General features: G+C 44.0%; 1 protein-coding gene across 1 annotated transcript in view; it reads left to right on the forward strand.

Moving 5' to 3' along the window:
* The window catches only part of ADCY8 (adenylate cyclase 8), a 1090843-nt gene that overhangs the window by 1034666 nt on the left and 34864 nt on the right, over positions 1–21313 (forward strand). The window contains exon 14 of the mRNA XM_078686748.1: positions 16315–16473. Within this exon, the coding sequence (XP_078542874.1) occupies positions 16315–16473 (159 nt within the window). The remainder of the gene's footprint in view (positions 1–16314; positions 16474–21313) is intronic.

Genomic DNA, 21313 nt, shown 5'->3' on the forward strand with positions numbered 1-21313 from the left:
ATGTCTAGGTGTCTCACTGGTTGAGCCAATCAAAAATTGCATTAACTTGGTTCAGGGCCACAGACACCAAATATCATCAATGTCATGATACCTCTTCAAAAGATGTTGTTTGAAGGGATTATTTTCATAAATGAACTTTTCTTCTAACCTAGCCATGTAAAGGATTGCCGTTTCTGGGGCAAGAGGACAACCCATGGCAGTCCCCTTAGTTTGGATGTAAATGTTTTCATTAAACTTGAAATAGTTTGTCTTTAATCGCACTGTCACAAGCTGGAGAATAAACTCAGTGGGTACCTGCTGGGGATGTTCACAAGTGTTGAGATATGTTTCATGTTTCAAGTGCTTCAAGTGCCTCTTCCTGTGGGATTTATGTGTACAATGACACCGCGCTGATTGCGACAAGCAACGGAGAGTTGGAATCAAAATGAAGGCCATCTATTTTGTTAATAAAGTCCATTGTATCTCTGAGATACGATGGAACTTGCTGGAGAAAAGGTTTTAGGAAGATGTCCTCATATTTGGAGATAGGCTCCAATAGGGAGTCACATCCAGAAACTATTGGTCTACCAGGTGGATCCATTAGTTGTTTCGGAATCTTTGGTAAGAAATACATCACCGGTGTTCTGGTTTGCTTTTTATTTAAAAAATCATACTCCTTTGGGCCAAGTATTCCAGTTTCTAAGCCTCGGATGAGGATAGATTTTATGGCTTCCTGTATTTCTCGAGTCGGGTCTTCTTTGACATTCCAATACCAGACATTATTCTGGACCTCTTTGAGTCATTCTTTGAGGTACATGTCCTTTGGCCAAAGTACTAATGCACCCCCCTTGTCGGCCAGCTTTGTCACCATTGAGTTATCCTGCCTAAGATCCTTCAAGGCCTTACATTGTTGTGCTGTCAAATTATTCAGTTGGAAAGACTGTTTGTTTTCAATTTGCTGAATTGCACGGAGCACGACTTGTTCAAATGCCAGAATTTGTTTTGGCATGGTGTGTGGAGAGGGGATGAATGTTGAATGTAGACTTGTGCGCTAAGGTTTTGTTTCCTTCGGAGTTATATTTTCCTTATTATGGAAGAAGGCTTGTGACCTGATTTTTTGAAAAAATTCCTCTGCTTCAATTTTTAGGGGAGTTACGTCCGTTTGGCGTCTAGGGGCAAACTTCAAACGTATTTCAAGTACAGAGGTTTCAGCAGGAGTAAGTCATTTGTTAGAAAAGTTAACAATTGGGAAAGATGATACGATTTGTAGAACTGTCATCTGGTCCTCATTTCCCATGGCTGGGTTTTGAAACACACTTTTTTTTATTTTTCTTGGCCTTTCTCTAAAAAAGTGTTCTGCCTTTGTTGATTTCGATTGTATGACCCTTCACCAGGGTCGGAGTCCCCAGTGGAGTCTGAAGAGGATGTCTGAGAGAAAGAGAGAAACCTATTCTTAGATCTTCCTCTATAGTCAAAAAGTGCTCTTCGTGCTTCCACTCATGTGTAAAATTTATCTTTCAAGTTTGGGTGTACCACTTCAATATTAAAGGTCTTTTTATCCTTTTCAAATTGTGAAGTTTTTTAATTGATGGTGTTATCTTTGAATGTTGTTAGTTCTTTGTCCATTTTTTCGAGCAGGGTCTTTGCTTCTGCTACTGTGTGGTTATCTTTAATCGCCTGTATGAGTTTTTCCACTTCATCCACTTGTTGCTTACAGATCCTTTGGGCAGTGTCAATAGTATGAACCATCAGATGGTGGCTGCATTATGTGCTGATGAAGCTGAAACCCTTTTTTGTAGTCTCGGTCTTCAGTAAAGATGATTGGAGTGTTTTTAACTTGTAGTCCCCAAGGTATTGTGCCTGCCTTTAAATGTTCCAAAAGGAAGTAGCCGTGAAGTTCAGTGCGAATACATTTATTACGCAGGCGAGTAAGTTGGTCAGTTTCGTTTTGCTGTTGAGCTGTAGTGCTCAAAGTTATAGAGGAGAAAGGAGATGAGGGCAGAAATAACATTTGGAATGTAATCCTTGTTAAATGACAATGTATCCTTCTCTGACATGCTAAGGAGGAATACGGTCCTGCGACCAAATCCTCCACTGTAAATATATATATTTGTTTAGATAAAACAGTGATGTGTACACTCTCACGGGTTGATCCAGCTCTCAAATATTGGTAATGCAAGGGGTGAGCCCTAGTAGGATTGGATTTAAAGGCTCTGGGCGCATGTATTGCACTGTACTAGGGACTTATAAGTAAATAAGTAAATTAAATATTCCAATTGGGTATACGCTAATATTACCATGGTTAGAGGAGAGGAGAGAGCGCATGCACTTTAGCACTGTAGGACAGCAACATTTTGGGGGGAAGACCACCCTAAAGCTGACAGGCCTAGCAGTACAGAGTTGTCTCCGACCAACACCGTCTCAGACTCTGGACGACTGACCTTAGGTCATCGGTTCCGGACGCCTGATTACGTTGCGACCAAAAACTGTTCGGTCACATGCTCACTTTTCTCTATGGGAGATTGTGTCACAGCTGTAAACCGGCCGTAATACAGGATCCTATAGCGAAATGGGTGTGTGTGCAAAACCTTGCACCCTGCTGCAGGCACCCCATGGTGCCTGCCACCCAGTGCAGGGATTTAAATGGAGGGTACACAAGGTACCCTCTCAACCACCAACTGTAGGCTGCAGAGGCCTCCAAATACGTTCTCCGTCAGGCCTTCTGTGTTGGAAAGTCCGCCACAGAAAGGTGTTGGGAAACCAACATCGTAATCCTGATGGCGGAAATGCCGTCCATAGGGGATTACGGTGCAGTTCCGACCGGCTGGAAAACTCCGAGAGCCAGTCGAAACCGAGTTGGAATGATTTGCTGGTTTACGACACGTCGATTTGCAGTCCGCCTGCCCGATTATGATGTCGACGGTCGGCCTGCAAATTGACCGTGTCGTTCGGAAAGCTTCTGAATAGCGGTCGAAGGCTTTCCGACCGACAACGTAATCAGCCCCTTTGTGTAGGTTCATATTCATCAAGAGCTCAGCCAAAACGAGTTTCATCTGATAGCATCTTTTTCAAGGCTGATTGTTGAGACGAACTTGTGTTGGGCTGGACGGTTGTTTTGGCTTTTTGGAAACCCTTGAAACTAAGGGCTAGTGACTTATCAAGGTCCGGGTCTCCACGTTTACACTGCTCTATGATACAGGGAGTTTGGTTCCTAAAGAAGGATTGAATTTACTGTCTTTGGATGAGAAATACACCAGCATACCTATTCTATCAACTACCATATGATTAAGCCTTGAAAAAGTCATCATTCGACGAAACACGCGTCGGCTGTGTGCTCAAGCTGAATTGTGATCAATTAAAGAATTTGGAAATTGCCTTCCTCTGTATACTTATTGACGTATACTGCTGGACACAACTGATAAGGAACCACGAAGAATATGGACCTTGTAATTGGTGTATAGTGGTGGTGCTCTGGGCAAAATCTGTTCAGACTTTTATATGTGGCTGGTTCATACATGTGACACTACTTTGGTGACTTATTGTCCACCTTTCTATTGAGCACGCCTAACCAACACTTGTACATTTTGACTTCTACCTTAATAATTCTGTGTGTGCTAACAATCTAATTCCATTGTCATCTCCTTTTCTTTTTTGAGTATCCAGGATGAAGACCCTAATGAGGTTTACACATTGACTCTGCTACCTCTTGAGACCTGACATATTGATCCCATAATTGTTTCTTTAACATACTTACATCACTTATACCTTACATGGAATTGTATTGTCTTAATTACATTCCTCAAACTAGGGCTATGCAATCTTGTCATATATTAATATGCAAATCCAGAAGGTGTGGTGCACTTTGCATTAGAAATTAACTCTTCCAATTTCGGTGGCAGGGATTTTCTCAAGGTGTATCCGTATAGAATTGTGTTCATCATCATTGCTCACTATATCAAACAGGAAAGGCACTCCCTGTGAATGCAACACTGCATGCCACTGTCACCCAGTTATGATTGGTTTTACCACACGAGCCATGCAGGAGGCATTTCTGTCCCAATAAACATTGTGTACCCTGTTATCGATGAACAAAATATCAACAGAGATTTACAGTTTAACGTATTGTTATGTTATTTTCTGTTCACCAACATTTTCAGTAGTATGTCCGTCAAATAATGTCCACCAGACTTTTCCAGGCATACTACTGGGAATCTCATCTGATATTTTCCACACATTCCTATTCCCCTTGGACAACATTATACATAGCAATACATCCAGCACAGGGGATATGGCTATTCCTGTGTAAACACACAACAGTTTTTCTACCCAGGGAAAACATTTAACCTCAAGGAGAAAGCTGTTTTCCACACTCCCAGCAAATCTGCGAAATTCCCCTCACCATGTCAACCATTTTCCGTGTGGGAAGAGATTAGATTGGAGTTTGGGAATGCCCACTTGCACAGAGCTCCCATAGATTCAAGCCAAACCACTTTTTGAAATGCCCTCTCCACATCTTGAGTGTGGTTAATTTCTGTAGATACCTCCCAACTTTTGGCTGAGAAATCTTCTGTAGTAAGATTCCCCTTGTGAATTTCTGGCAGATAAAAATGAGGTATGTGCAGTCACAAACGTAGGTTTATGACCGAAATCACTTTTGCGATTAGGGCCATACATGTGTAATATGGGTGGTAGAAATGTACCCTTATTGGACGGTGTATGTGCTAGAAATGTTCCCTTTCTCAACCAGGGTTTCATAGAATCATTTTTTTTTTTTTTTTTTTTTTATCCTCATTTGCCGTCTTGCCGCCCATTCTTCTTACTAATCCACCTCTGGGCTGTTTTTATCTCTTAGGCTGGATTAGAGTAATGGGGCATAGACAACACATATTTTTTGGCCTAGCCCTCCTCTAAACTATCCTTCTTGACCACCTGACCCAACATGTGTGTCCTCCACCATCTCTATTAATCGTCCTGGGATGGATCATATACCAGCGAGACAGGCACGGGCTTAATCATTGGACTTAAACGTAAATATAACTTTAACCAAACTTTAGCAGGAAGGGTATCCAAAATCCTCTATTTCTTTTAGATCGATCTAGCATATCAAGTTTAGCTATGTACCTCATAGCTAAAATCCAGTCTAATAAAGTGGGACTAAGTGGTGAGACCCATAATTTACATATCTCTCGACGTGCCAGCAACATAGCATAAAAAATAAGTCTAACATTGTTATTCAAAAATCTATTTTGTAAATCATATCTCCCAGTAATAATTAATTCAGGGCTTACCTCAATAGATTGGTTCAGAGATTTGGAGAGAGAATTACTCACGTCAATCCAGAATTCCTTGATATTTGGGCAGGACACAAACATGTGTAAGTCATCAACATTTGGAGCTTTACATTTTGGACATCCAACAATCCCTCCATCTTTAAATTTAGAAAGCCTATACGGAGACCAGTATGCCCTGTGAATGGTAAATAAAAGGTTTCGCCTTAGGTTTGCAGGTTTAACAATTCTATATAGCATGCACATAGTTACTTGCCATTGATCTTCTGTCGCGATCCTTGGCAAGCTGTCCTTCCACAAGGTTTCTGGTAGATCAAATGTTCCATCTTCCATATCTAGTATTCGCCAATACCAGAAAGCTACCTCCTTCTTGAAGGCCACTGTCTCCAACTTTAACTCGAAGTCATTTTCCACTCCAATCTCTGATTCCAAATGATTTGCCCAGCTTTGAATCTGTAGGTATTTATATTTTGAAAAAACTGGGCCCCACTTTTGCTGGCAAATACCCCAAGAAATTAAATTGCCGTCTTGGAACAAATGTTTCCACCTTTGCAAATCAGGTTCCTTTTTCAAGTTTAAAGCTAGCGCATCTCTTGTCCAGGAAGGGGCTCCAGGAGAATCCCATATTGGGCCATTATAACTGAAATACGGAAGCTTTGATAATTTCCTGATCTTATACCATATCTCAGCCAAGTCTCTCAGAGTCTTGAGTCTCACCTTTTAAAAAAACTTAGGGTCTGCAAACTTATACAAAAAACCAAACTCATAATATCCTGATCTCTTCAGCATTATCTCAAAAAGTCCTCCGATCTGAGAATTAACAAGGGTACCCAACAACATCCTACAGTTTTTTTAAACAAAAAGCCCATGCATATATTCGTATGTCCGGAGCCGCCAATCCTCCTTTTTCTGCTTTCCTCCTTATTTTCTTCCATGAGATTCGGGAGGTCTTTGACGCCCAGATAAATGATGTTATCATACTTTGTATCTTGGCCAGCCATTCCTTTTTAAAGCCCAACGGGATAGCCTCAAACAAAAAAGTAATTTTAGGTACAATCACCATCTTTACAAGATTAGATCTACCATATATTGACAGGGGTAGATTCATCCAGCCTTTTAACGTATCGCCCACCTCTTTCTTAACTCTGTCAAAATTAGTTTTTGCCAAGTCTTCAATTTTCTGAGTAATCCAACTCCCAGGTACCTCATTTCTTTTGTTGTTCTTACCCCTTCGGTATTAAGATTCCAAGTCATTATTTCAGTTTTATCCTGATTTAACTGATATCCAGAAATTTTACCAAACTCCTTTGTTGTCTTCACTAAATTTTCCAAAGATCCGACTAAATTAGTAGAATAAACAATAATATCGTCCGCATATAACCCAAGTTTCTTAGACCAGTTCATCACAGCAAAGGGGGGTATCCCTGCTAAAGCTCTAATTTTGCATGCAAGAGGCTCTATATATATATTGAAGAGCAGAGGTGATAGGGGGCATCCTTGTCGGGTGCCCCGCATAACTCTAATAGGAAACGTAAGAGTACCATTTACCAGTACTCTTGATGTTGGTGCACAATACAAAGAGAAGATGGATTGTGTAAACTTATCGCCTAAGTTGAGATAGTGCAAAAGAGTTTTTAAATATGCAAAGTTTACACGATCAAAAGCCTTGGCAGCGTCTAACGCGATCACTGCCAAGGGATATTCATATTTGGAGGCTAAATCTATCATACCTATCAATGAAAAGGTGAGATCTTTTAAGTATCTCTTCTTAATAAAACCTCTTTGATCTTCATGAATCAATTTATGGATGATTTTACCAAGCCTATCAGCTAAAATTTTGGAGAAGAATTTGTAATCACAGTTTAACAGTGAAATCGGCCTATACGCATCCATACTTTTTGGAGATTTCCCTGGTTTAAGTATTAAGACAATAGTTGCCTCGTTCCATGAGCTTGGGATTGCCACTTCCCCTCTAAAAATTTTATTGTACAAATGACACAAAGTGGGGACCACCGTATCCTCTAAAGCTTTGTATACTTCTACAGGTAGGCCGTCTGGCCCCGGGGCTGTCCCTCTTTTACCTTCCTTAATAACTTTCCTCAACTCTTCTTGATTTATTTCTTTATTTAGATCCAACATATCCTCAGCTGCAAGTGGTTGTATTAGAGGCAGCCAGGTCTCAATCTCCCCCTTATCTGGACAAAGGTCTTCTGTATAAACATCTGCAAAATATTGCTGAAACGCTTCTACAATCTGTTTGTTTTCTGAAATAATTTGATCCGTGCCTGGTTTCTTAATCTCCCTAATTTGATTCCGTGTAACATCCTTCTTGGCTTTCCACGCTAGTAACTTGCCACATCCCTCTCCATATGAGAAATGTGCCAACTGACTAACTTCCCATCTCTCTTTAACTCTTTGGGTGAGTGTTGCAGTAAGTTGGGCCTTTAAATCCAAAAGTTTTTTCTCGCATGAACCATCTGAGATAGTAGATGCTTGGGAGATTCGAGTAAATTCACACTCTCGAATCTGTTTTTCTAGATTAGAGACTTGACTATAATACAATCTGCATTTTTTTGCACCTAGAGCTCCCATTCTACCTCTCATAAATGCTTTGCATGTTTCCCACACTATATCTTCTCTAGCTGAACCCACATTTATCTCTAGAAAAATTTGTATCTCTTCTTTAAGATTTCCTAAAACATCTACATCAGCTAAAATTGTGCGATCTAGTCTCCAGACAGAGCTCGTCTCTTCCAATTCCAAACTTAGATTTAAACTAACAGCAGAGTGATCTGATAGATGTGCCCCTATATGGTCTACCTTAATAACTCGCTCTTTCAACCTGATGTCTATCAGAAAAAAGTCAATCCTTGAATTGTGTTTATATTTTTTATTATAAAACGTGTAGCCTGGCTGCTGTGCTGCTTTAAGTCGCCAAATATCACACAATCCTAGCTGAACCATCACTGACTTTACCTTAGCCGTCATTTTACTATTCACTATCGCCCTAGCGTTGCCAGTTCTGTCCAGCTTGCCATCTAAGACTGTATTAAAATCTCCCGCCATGACAATTTTACCTGAGAATTCCAATAATTCCAATTCAATTTTCTCTAAGATTGTAGGATCATCTATATTTGGACCATAATACCCAACTACCACTAACACTTCATCCGAGACTCGTAGCTTACAAATCACCCATCTTCCTCTACTGTCTACTAAACTATTTTCGACTACTATATCAGAACCTTTTCTAATCAAAACAACCACTCCCTTTGTAACCAAGTCTTGGGATGTAAAAATGGCATTCCCAATCCAATTTTGAGTACTAAATATCTCATTACATTCCTTTTGTGTTAAGTGTGTTTCTTGCAAGATAATAACCTGTGCTGGTGAATCCTCTAAGTATTTCAAAATTAGTAATCTTCTTGATTTGACTTGAAGCCCATTAACATTCCAAGTGAGGAACCTTAGCTCCTTTTTATTCACCCTGCTCATCATACTTATTATGTACTGCCCAGATTTCCCTTCTAATTAGAACACAGCAAGATAGCTCATGAGGAATATTTTTTTTTTTTCTCCCTAAACCCTTTCCCTCCCCTCCCCTCGCTCTCAATTCCCTCCCCGGAAAACCCGACCATTACTCCCATGGCCTAGGCCAGTGGATGTCTCAGTGGTGATGTCACTTATTCGTTTTTTACATATACCTTGGTCAGTAATTTATTCTATGCTACTTGAGTAACATCCAGAAAGGCATCTACTTCATCAACTGTGCGAAATGTGTACATCTTGTTATGCCACATGACTTTTAGAAAGGCGGGGAATTTTAACTGGGCTGTAGCTCCTATCTCCCTTAAGGGTGTCAATCGCTTTCCCATCTCCCATTGCCTGTTCGCTGTAGCTGGTGACAAATCCGACCTGATGTCTACTGATATTCCATCTATCAGAATAAACTTTTTCTTTAAAGCAAGTTGCAAAATTTTTTCCTTTAGTGAGTATGTTGCAAAGTTAATCAGAATTTTTCTTGGCTTTACACGGTCTGGGTTCAGCTTAAAGGGGTCACGATGTACTCGTTGAATATCCTGAGCCAACATCTCCTCAGTTTCAACTAGTGATAACTCCTTCTTTAACATCTGTACAACAAAAGTCTTTATATCTGCCCCCTCTTTCCCCTCTGGAAGTTTAAGAATTTTGAGGTTGTTGCGTCTTTGCATATTTTCCAATCTCTCTACCCTTTCATCTAATTCTCTATCCTTAGAATATAATGTCTCTATCTCTTTGCGGTTATCCAAAACTCTTCCCTGCATCATTTTCATCTCAGATTCCATCTGTCCCGCACGTATAGTTAAATTATCGATCTTGTCCTCTAACAGAGTGCATGTAGCACTAATACGCTCTTGATTCTTTTTTGAGGCTTCAAAACCTAAATGAATATCCTGCTCCAATTTCCTTAACAGTTCCATAACAGACAGATCTGCTGAGGCAAATCCCACTTGCTGAATTGGACCAGTTTCTTCATCCGCTGTTTCATCTTTCTTTGTAAATATGCCCTCTCGGGCATTTTATCCCCATTCAGCAGAGACAGATTTTGGACTTTCAATTAAAAAGTCTGATGTAGTCGATTTGAATACCTGGTTGATAGATGACTCTGATGACTCTACGTCAAGACTAATAGCATTTTCTACCTCCATCTCTGTGTCCAAAACCTGAAAGGGATTAGGCGTTAAGAGAGTTGACCAATCCTGTTCAACTTTATCGGCTACCTCCTCAGTCCCAAGATGAGACTGAAAAGTGGACCCAGGTTTTAACACCAAAACTTTAGGTACAGGCTTAAAGTAAGAATTAAGCGAAGGATTTATTGAGGTCCTAAATCCAGCTTTTTCTTTTTTTTGCCTCTTTTTTCTCTCTTTCTTTGCAGGAGAAGCCTTAGATTTATATAGAGTGGGTTTAGAAAATGGTTCACCTCTTCTCCCCTCACTTTCAGCGACCTCCTCACACACTACTGAAAGAGAGGATGAACCCCCTTGTGTTTTATCAAAGTCTTTCACCCCCACCAGTCTGCCCTGTTTCTCTGATCTGTTGCTCCTCAGCTGATATCTTGTTATATTTCTGCCCTCCTTCACCCCCCTGCTTACTTGCTCCTCGCCGACGGGCTTAACGTTCAGTTTGGCTCCTTCAGTACGGATACTGCCACTCTGCTGTGGGGGGCTGATTGTAAGAGCCTCCACACCTCTTCCCCTGCCTCCACTCGTCGGTGTCCCAATCTTTGCAAGCACTCGCCGCCCTCTGCTGACTCCCAGTGCAGCTCTTCCCCAGCTCCCAGCCGGCGAATGGCGCAACTCCGCCCCCTCACTCTCGGCGGTTTGCAGCACCGAGCTCTCCGCCATCCGCTGTTGGTCCTCTGAATCCAGCCGACAAACGGCTTCCAAAATTAACCGGTAGCTCGCCGTGTTGTCCACAGCGTCTCCGCACTCAGCCAGGTACGTGCAACCTCAAAATTCGGTAAAAAAACTGACCGCTCCTCTCAAACCGACATCACCACTTGCTCAGACACCCGCGACCCGCTTCCTAGCCGGCCGCCATGTTTTCCCCAGGGTTTCATAGAATCATTGTTCAGAAAAAGCAACTTTCTTGCGGATTTGGCAAGTACAATACTTCCTTCTCAAAGGGTAGACCAATGAAATTTTGAAGTAATCTGAAATGTTAGCAATTTCATAAACTCTGCAAACATTTGCCAGAACGAAGTAAACATAGGTGTAACGAGAGCATGTTCCATATATGATATCTTCAAATTAGGAAGAAAACTTAGCTTCCAGATGTTGATTATCAAATTATATTTCGGCCTAATTGATGTTTTTCCGTATAAATATCTTTCAATGCAATTCTACAGTAATATTTTAATTCTTATAGTTAATATAGAATACTGTTCTTGCAACATTTAAATAGTGCTTACTACCCCTATGTGGAGGGTGCTGAAGCGCTTGCCTACATGGGTAGCAAGCTATACCACATAGGGCACGTTTGTTCGAAAATGTGTTGTCTTTGTTTTGATATTTTTTGTGAAGTTTTCCCTGTTGTGTATGAGGGCTATCGAGGCAGTGGCGTAGCTAGAGCTTTTGAGGGCGATCCCTTAGTTTGCCGCACTGTGCAGGTAGGAGCGAGGGGGGTGCTGGCAACAGCCGACGTGCGGGGGGTGGGGGGGTGTTAGCACAAGCGACAAGGGAGAATAAATAAAAACACACACCCTAAACTTGCCACCGCCCATCCTCCCGACCCACGCCACTGCACTGAGGTGCAGTATCGTGTTACCTGACGCAATGTTTAGCAGTGTGATGAAGAAGTGTTAGAGATAGAGGCGCAGTTTATGGTTTTCAGTAAGCTGGCAGATTTAAGCAGCTCATGAAGATGCAAATCAGATGTATAAAAATGGACCAAATAAAACACATACTTTCAGGCATTATTGTACAATATAATTTTATTTTGGACATGTCGAGGATGCTAAAACTATTTTTTCCTCATCTCCATTCATATCTGTGGGTTATTCTTATACACTGAGCTGCTTTGTGTCCATGCAAAATACAAGGCCAACATCAAGCAATTGGAGATCACTAGATCGAGGGACAATCTTGTGCAGTATCTATACCGAGTGACAACATCAGAGATAAATATTATTCAATTTCCCTGAGAATCTCAATCCCTATAACAATAGCATTCCTCTTGAAGGAGATGTCAGATGTGTGATCTCATTTCCTGAGGCTTAGTTTTAATTTAAACTAAAGTTTGTGAAATAGAATGCAGTTAGAGCTTCCCTTTATATTTATATTAGCTTATCACAAATTCCACTGACACCATGTTCTGTTTAATGGGTTTCTAAAAAAAATGGGGTTATGTCAATAGCAAAACCCGAGGTTCATGAATATTTTACTTGTGAATTATAATTGCCTGTGAGCTATTTCTGGTTTTATACATAGACAAACAGGCCAGTGTGCCAGTCCGCTTTTTTCTGGCTATATAGGAAAAGGTATTGGAAGCAAAAAATATATATATGCGTCAAACTAGCCACTAAGAGGAGGGAATAAAAGGGTAAGGAGAAAAAAGAGAGATTGCAGATAGCATTTAATTAATTAATAAGGAATGAGAAATCTAGATGATTTCCCGTAAACCCTCGGTCACCTCATAATTGCTCTGTAAAGTTAATTTATAGGATCAACTATCTCTTTAGTCCTTTTGTACCATATACACATACAATCTGACTGAAGGTTTGATATTTCTGTCGGTGTTCTCAGAGCTGAATGATTACCAGGAACCTAGGCTAGATTTTGATGGACATGCAGCCGACATAAAATATCTTCCTTTTCTTAGGAATTGTGGGCCAGATGTACGACATGATGTTGCATGCGCAAACAGGTTTGTGAACCCGTTTGCGCACATAAAATTACTGTTGGCAATGTACAATTCCTAAATAGCGAGTTGCAATTTTTTTGCGACTCGCTATTTAGGAATTGCGAGTCACAATTAGGATGGGGCGTTCCCTTCCTAATTGCGTCCGCAATGCTATGTGTGAATGTTTTGTGACCGCAATTGCAGTCGCAAAACACTTGCAAATTACCACCCTCGGTTAGGACCCCTTCCACTTTATGACTGTCTCTAAAACTAGGGTATCCTACACACAGCTGCATCAAGGGCTCAAAGAAATTTGACCATGTCACTCCCAAGTTAAAAGAAAGACAAAGGCTCCCCCTTCTAGTGCAGATCATCTTTAAGAGGTGCTGAATTACTCATTAAGAAATCAATTAAAGACCCCAGCTTACCTGACAGACAAAATAGACACATCTGGGGGACATGTCAGACCATGAGCCTGGATTTTCCTAGACTGGAGACAAAACATTGCAAGAAGGAAATAAAACTGATGGAAAGCTTTCTCTGTTTGTGCTCCCAGGATCTGGAAAAGAATAAGCTCTCCTAGAATGTGGAAAAAAGCTGATATATATCTCATCTGATAGAGACTTCCAGCCGGAGATTTCTTACCTTTTGAATTTCTCCAGGCATCAGACTGAATCTGGAAGACTTTTGTGAGCAGTTCTCCTGTGCCCTGGTAGGTGGTGTCAATCGGCTCTGCGTCCGTCGTTGGCGTCGTCGCGCCTAAAGTTACATTGCGGTACCTATATACTCGCCAACTAGGCATGCAGGCATCTGTTTCTTTCTTTCCACGCCAGCTAGTGCTGATCTGGAGAAGAGCTACTCCCCTGTCATGTTTTTACAGGCTTTTTTTAGGTTGTGTTGACCATTTTTGAGGTTTCTTCCTGGTGTGTCAAGGATGTCTTTTTGCAATTCGGGTCATAAGCTCTGTGGCATCAGTCACCGACCAATGTCGGTGATGGACCTGCAACTCATTTGTCTTTGATGTCAGGAACGTGACCACAATACCAAGTTGTGCCCCGATTGCCAGGCCATGGCCCTGAAGGCTTTGCGGGAGCGGTCCCTGAAGCTGCTAGCGACCAGACATGCGACTCCACAGAAGTCAAGATAGCGGTCAAAGGGAAGGTCCCAGGATCAAAGTCCTCCTTGTCCTATTTGCAGTCATCGGGACACTCAGGTAGGATGCACAAAAAGAAGAGCATGAAGTCAAAGCGCTCTTTGTCTTCTCCTCATCCATCAGCCAATGAGACGAGGGAGCCTTGACGTTCTAGGGCTCATTCCCGGGAACCTGTATCTGGGCCGACTAAGCACATCCCTGAATTTCTGATGGCCGGAGTGACCCCCACCCAACTGAAAGAGTTTGGTGAGGTCATCCTCCTCATAATTGGGTGGCCCTACCCTGTCAAACCGCCTTCTGTCTCGGCGGGTCAGATGGGGCCAGCAGGTTTTGCACCGTCAGCTACAGTTTCAGCTTCTCTGGGACCTCAGGGATCCTTTCCTAGATCTGTACCAACCCCAGTCATGCCATCTTGACCTTCCTCTGGTCCTAATGCTGATGCTCCCGGTGACACCAGCATCCCTCCAGGGGCACCATCCCCATTGTCATCTTCAACTCCGACATGGAGCCAGAGGGACATCGCCCAATGCGTACTCCGATGCCCGCAGAATACGTGCCCCTGAGATCGGATCCTGAGCCTTAATTTCATCAGCCAGGCCTCAGAAAAGACTAGTAGGGGTCACTGGACCCTTCAGAATACCAGCCCTATGAGGAAGAACAGAGTGTGGATCGGTGTGAGGTCCTGGGTGAGGCAGACCGCCTGGATACATCGCCAAATACTGGTCTGCTGTCTCTCCCTACTGTGGCTATGGAGGAGAGAGCTCCTTTCACACTGGTGGTGCCGAGGGCGATTGAATTCCTTGAACTACCCACGGTGGCAGTCAACACTAATCTCTTGACAGAGGTGCTGCAACTGGAAGTCTCCACCGAAGTCTCCACCTCAGAAACCTTATTCCTATTGAATGACACCCTCACTGACGTCCCGTTGGATACCTGATCCAAACCCAGGACAGTGGCTCCTGTAAATAGGACAATTGCCTGCCAACAGCACCCCGCGCCTGGGGACCCAAACTTCCTCTACTTGGTTGTTCAGGCCTCCACCTCCCAAGGTGCTTTCCCTACCACTTCCCTGGATTTGGAACCCAAGAGATTGGGCTCATTTGGGAAGAAAATGTTTCTTTTGCAAGCCTTGCATTATGGTCCGTGAACACTGCATGCCTTTTGGGCCATTATTCCCACATTTTGTGGAATATGGTTGCGCAAGTGCTGCCACGGGTCCCGGGCTGTACTCTTCCAAGCTGTCACCGATGGGAGAGACACGGCAAAGCCTCCTAGTATGCCCTTGTGCCACCATGGGCACCCAGTTGGTGGTAGGATTTGCTTTCTCCTGCCCCACTGGCATCGTACAGGTGGGTTTTTGCAGATTGTCCGAAGGGGCTACTCCATCTCCTTCACGACTACTCCTCCCTCCATGCCACCATTTCACGATTGGCTGACAGAGGTTCATCTGTATGTTCTCTGTGAGGAGGTCATGGCTCTCTTAGCCAAGGGAGACATAGAGAAGGTTCTGGTGCCAGAAGTAGGTTGTGGGTGTTATTTCCATTACTTTCTGGTTCCAAAAAAGGACAAGGGCCTTTGTCCTATCCGTGATCTCTGAACTCTCAGTCTCTTCCTCAAAAAAGAGAAATCCGAAATGCTAATGTTAGCTCTGGTCCCAGGAGACAGGATTGTAGCATTGGACTTGCAGGATGCTTATTTTCATATTCCCGTCCTCCCTGCCCACTGGTACTATCTGCAGTTTACGGTAGGCCACAAGCACTTTCAGTTCACCGTGCTTCCTTTTGACCTTACTAACACCCCTCGGATGTTCATCAAGGTGATGGTGGTGGTTGCAGCTTATCTGGGAGGTCAGGGGTGCCAGTCTAGTGGTACGTCAGTGACTGGCAGATGAGAACAGGCTCACCACAGGACTACACAGACGACAGACGCAGAGATGATCAACGTCACCTACCAGCATGCAGGGGTACTGCTCACGAAAAACGTTCAGAATCCAGTATGACACCTAGGGAAATTAAAAAAGTAAGGAATCTGTGGCTAGACATAGTCTCTCACTGATAAGGCGTTACCGAAGGTAAGTAACTTTTTCTTCAAAAAGCACTACCCTGAACAACAGTCTTCACTCACCCACCCTTCAGTAACTGTATCTTCGAGATGGTGATGCCCCCTGTTCAGAGCTCTCAAGCTAGGTTTGCCCTCTACAAATACAAACATATGCATACATACAAATACAAACATATGCATACATACAAACAGGTATGTAAAAGAACTGCTGAATAATTTCTTGTCTGAAGGTGTTTTACCCATAGCTTCACAGTTTTCTGCACATTAATGGAGAATAAAATTCAGACACCACGTTTCTGCAAGATGTTGGTCATAATTGATTATAGAATAGTCTGTATTTCTCTGTGACGCACAGCTTGTTTCAATGAACTTTAATGCGTGAAGTACAAATATCAAGATTCTATCTGCAGTCATTAACTGCTATGAGTCTGTTTTCTCTGTTTATGCACACAGCTGGAATACACAGCAAGGCTGGACTTTCTGTGGCGTGTGCAGGCCAAGGAAGAAATCAACGAAATGAAGGAGTTACGGGAGCACAACGAAAATATGCTAAGAAACATTCTTCCAAGCCACGTTGCTCGACATTTCCTGGAGAAGGATAGAGATAACGAAGTAAGTGTTTATTTGTATATGGCTGGATTCTCTCCGACGATGCGGTGCTCATACTGATTTCTATAGAGCACCTACCGTGACAGGCGACCTTGCCGCTGCTCGCTACACGCTGCTCTTAAATTATTCTGTTCGCAGCTTTCAGTCAGACTTACAGAATACAGCTGTTAAACAGTGAGTGCTGGGGATAAACGGTTGTGAAGGCATCTCTCAGAGCGCCGCCTAAGGGCTAATACACAGGAGAATAAACTATTTGCGTGCTCATGGAGTAACCTACTTCAGGTCCGTCACTTCTGATTACCTGTCACGTTACCTGTGCTGCAATCTACGCACTGCTTATTTTGTTCACATCAAAAATAAGTGCGGAGGCTCAGAGTTTTTCTCATGAGCCTGCCACTGTCACTGAAAAATGACAGAGCTGACAACACCAAGGCAGCCTAGTCTTGTTTCCACCCCAATGCCTCTTTCTTTCACCGCCCAACACTCCAGGGCCTATTTACTAATGTTTCACACTACATAGCTGCCAAGGTTTCAGATTACTTATGTGTGATATTTTCATGGTTTCGGTGTACTTATAATATTCAACGACCAAATGTGTGACTCTTTGAGTGACACTTTCTCGTGAGTAAAATCCAACAATGAAGTCTATGGAAATAGATACTTATCAGAAAGACACCTATTTGAGTAAGGAGAAATTCTAAAGTCTTTAAACTGCTGCAAATCACCTGAAATGGAAGGACACTAACCTAGTGCCTGGTGATCAAAACAGTAACCCACAGAGCTATACACATTGCATACAGTACTGTGATATGCTGGTACACATTGTCTTCAGCAGTCATATTAACCCTTTGCACTACTTTAAGGGGAGTTGTAATGGCCACTGGACAAAACTTCAATCTCTTTCCAGTAAAGTATATTAATCACTAGGGTTATTTTTGAAATTTTTATTGTTGCCTGAAAATTGCTGGATGCATAAGTAACTCTGCTGCAGGTGCTTTTAAACCCATACATTATTTGTAAGCACAGCAACCCACCCCCTGCTCAGCGCCAGGTAGGACTGAACCTCTAGTAACAAAAGGATGTTTGTGACAAAAAACGTAACCCACTGAGATATCCACATAAAACACAGATTTGTGATATGCGTAACCCTCTGCGCTAATTTATGGCAACCACCACCAGGCAAAAGCCGGAACCCTAATCATTTGAGTTTGTTTTTTACTTACTAACTCTCTCAGTCTTGGGCAGTGCTTGGAAAAATAATGCCTGCCTTGGGCTACCGGTGTCACTGTAACAGTCTGTGGACTCGCACACACTCACAAATGACAACTGCTCAGGTCAGTTGCTGATGAAGATAGAAATGAAAGTTGTCTGTTTACAGTGAGGGTGGGCTGTCACAGAGCTGCTCTTCTGTCAGTCTGCAGGACTACAGAAGTCGTCGTGAGAGCTCATGGCATGGCACGCTGCCAAGTTCAGAGCAGGCCTTTGCCTTTTAAAGACATAGTAAGACACATCAAGTTTAACTGACCACTGCATACAAACAGCTGACCCCTCTGACCCCCCCTCCCGACACAGCAGCATGTGTCGATGAGGACACACATTAAGTTGTCCACTGGCATTCCGGTGTGTGCGTCCTAGCAGCAGCAATTCCTTCCTGGGGTCCTAGGCCAGCAGTTATTTATTAAAAATATCCAGCCTGCGCCAACCAGACCCTTGAGTCTAGCTGTCAGACGGTTTGCTACAGTGGTGCTTCATACCCACAAATGCACTGAGAGGACCTGGATATGCCAGAGCCCTACCCTGGTGGCGGGCGCCACACGAGATTAAAAACAAAAATGTATTTGGCCCAAGAATCATCTGCTCATTGGCACCATAACAAAAACAACAGGCAACTTAAGCCCTCCCACACACACACACACATTCACATGTGCACTGCCGGAAACAATTCTCTATATGTGGACAGACTCCACATAGGATGTAGGCAAGCTAAGTTTGGGGGTCTCGATGAGACTTGTCTGCAGCACAGAGTATGCAATGCACATGTTGCTGACCACAGCACTTGCACCGCTGTATAAGCCCGGCCAAGTCCAAGCTTGTGCTTCCGCCCTGTCAGCACACTCAGGTGGTGTTAAGATGTTATTATAATGTGTGGCTATGCATTTTAGCGCAGTGATGCAATCCGCCACACTAAAATGCGTTAGTCTAACCCCAGATGTGTGGTACTTGGCAGAGCTGCACACAACACAGGGCAGCAATAAACGTTGCTGAGCTGTGTTGCGTGAATCTGAGAGCAGAATACACCATATCTATTAAGATACGATGCATTACTGTACCCTCATAGAGCTGCCACAGTGTGTGCCAGCTTTGCAGTGCTGATTACGCCTCCCACCAATGTAGCCTTTTCAAACCTGTCTCAGGCCTCTGCCATTGCAGGGCCCTTGTGCGCAGTGTTACTGCTGCTATGATGTGGCACCTAAAGTGTGTGCAACGTCTGTGACCCCCCTTTCACTACATGTCAGTCACCTCTAAAGTAGGCCCTAGCTAGCCCCATGGGCAGGGTGCATTGCAGGAAAAAGGGAGGACATGTAAAAGGTAGGACATGTACCTTAAGTGCGTGATACGTCCTGGTAGTGACAAACAGCCATTTTGGTCTCTTACTGCTGTGAGGCTGCCCTCTCATAGGAATGCAATAGGCATTCCCTGATAAGTGTTTCAGTGGTTATTCCTGATATGAGAGGAGCAGCGTGGTCAAGTTTGGTATGTTTGGAATAGTGATAGTAAACGCTGCGCAGTGGTGTGTGCAGATTTATTATCACTATTTTAGAATTGCCACTTTTAGAAGTTGGTATTTCTGTGTGCTATGTGTCTGTCTGCCTGATGTGTATTGCATGTCTGGCTCTGGAGTGACAGGGGCTGGTGAGGTGTGTGTGGCTCCAGGGAGGACAGGGTGAGTCAGTGCTAGACTGAATAGGGGATCTGCATTTGGAGTAGTGGGAGGAGTAGTCCGCTGACCCTGAATAGGTCTGTGCCTGCCTGGGTGAATGCTGGCTCCACCCCCTCTGTGGTGGTCTGATTACCAAGCCCCCACCTGACAAAGGGGAAGAGGAGCCCTGTAAACAGAGTGCTCCAAAAAAAACAGAACCAGTTAAGGCTGGTTCCCCCAAGCCCTGTGCCAAGGGCAGAACAATGGAAAATGCTGTATAAGTACTGGGGCTTTGACCCCATGTTTTGATTGTACTACTTTACGTTACTTGGGGACTTGTTGCTGCTGGGCCCTCGGAGGAACCGCCACGAGGGACTGCTTCCCTGCTGGAGGGCCCTGTGAGCTTGCCTGCCTGGGCTTAGTCATGTGCCCCTGAGACTTTGGGGCTTGAGCGCCTTGTGGGCTATATCTTTCTCTCCCAGGACAGGGAGAGTGCTGATGCTCTGCATCACTGAGCTGCGACTTATTTAGAGGGGATCCCAACATGGGGACTCCCCCACATTGATGCCTGGGAAGCGGGAGCCCATCCCGCGTTTGGGCATCTAAAAGGCAGGAACCAACCCCACATTGCGTGCTCCTTGAGAAGCGGGAGCCCATCCCATATTGGGGAACTGCTGCCGAGAGATCGCCCCTGCGATCAGCAGACCGGAAGTCAGGCATTTTGCCTGGTTGGAAGCGGACCGGGAAGAGGAAACTACTGAGGCCGCCAATTGCAGTGTGGCACGGAGGAAGGCAGGCAAGTGAAGCCTGATTGTGGGTGGAGCTTTATTCCCAGAACCAGAGAGAGCCCCGAATGCTACCGAACCGGAGAGTGTCCCAGCAAGAGAAGAAGGAGCGAGGGGCGTCGGAGCCTCACAGGCTCCATTTGCCGCATTCCCGCCTCCCCCACCTTGTAGAGGGAGAAGCAGGCTGCCGAGAGGGCGCGGAGGAGTCCAGAAGGAGAGCCCGGTGAGTGGGGGCTAATCGAAGCAGCTTTGGAGTTCCAGGAGGCACAGCTGATTCCTGCTGATTTCTTTTTGGGGGTGATCTTCGGGTTCCCTAAGTGGGACCGGAGAGGCACAGTGGTGCCAGGCCTCATTATCACAGCTGCACCCCAAAAGCGCGTGCAGCTGCAACGTTGGGCAATATTGTCTTAGAGTCCTTGTGGGGGCTCAGGAGGCACGGCAGTGCCAAAGGTCATTCTTCCCAGCTCCACGACAGAAGCACGGGCAGCTGCAACGATGGGGGCATTTTTCTTTACTTGAGAATGAGGGAGTGAGATACACTCCTCCGCCCCAGCACATTACATACAGTGTTTCCGCTGCCAAGGCAGCCAGATGGGCCAGTGGTAGGTCTTGGGAGAGCCCTGACATTTTGGACAAAGGGCATTGGAGCCCCGGTGAAAGGCCAGTTGGCCTGGGGTCATGTTGGGTACCTGTGTGTACCAGGAGGGCGCAGGGCCCTAAAGGAAGGTGATGTATGCACTTAGGGAGTTTCACTAAGGTGCCCTCCTAATTCTGATTTATGCGTAATGTGATTTATGCGCAATGTGTTTTATATGTGTTACTAATGCTAAACCTGAGGTCATTATTGTACCAGTAGTTACTGGTAGTGTTATTTACTACTTGTGCTTTGTGAGGGTTCTGACAGTGGTCCGATTGGTCCTGTCAGGTAAATAATCCCCTGTGAATATTTCCTAGAGTCAGTCGGCACAGTGTAGCTGTGTGATTATGATTCTAATGTGTTTTGGATGATACAAGGCTATTTTCTATATAACCTTGGGTGGAGTTTCTTTTGTGGTGTGCCTAGTGCATTTCTGCTGTGTGTGTGTTGCGCAAATGCTTTACACATTGCCTCGGGGATAAGCCTGACTGCTCGTGCCAA

Source organism: Lissotriton helveticus, chromosome 4_1 (assembly GCF_964261635.1).
Source record: "Lissotriton helveticus chromosome 4_1, aLisHel1.1, whole genome shotgun sequence".
In the NCBI taxonomy this organism is placed as follows: Eukaryota; Metazoa; Chordata; class Amphibia; order Caudata; family Salamandridae; genus Lissotriton; species Lissotriton helveticus.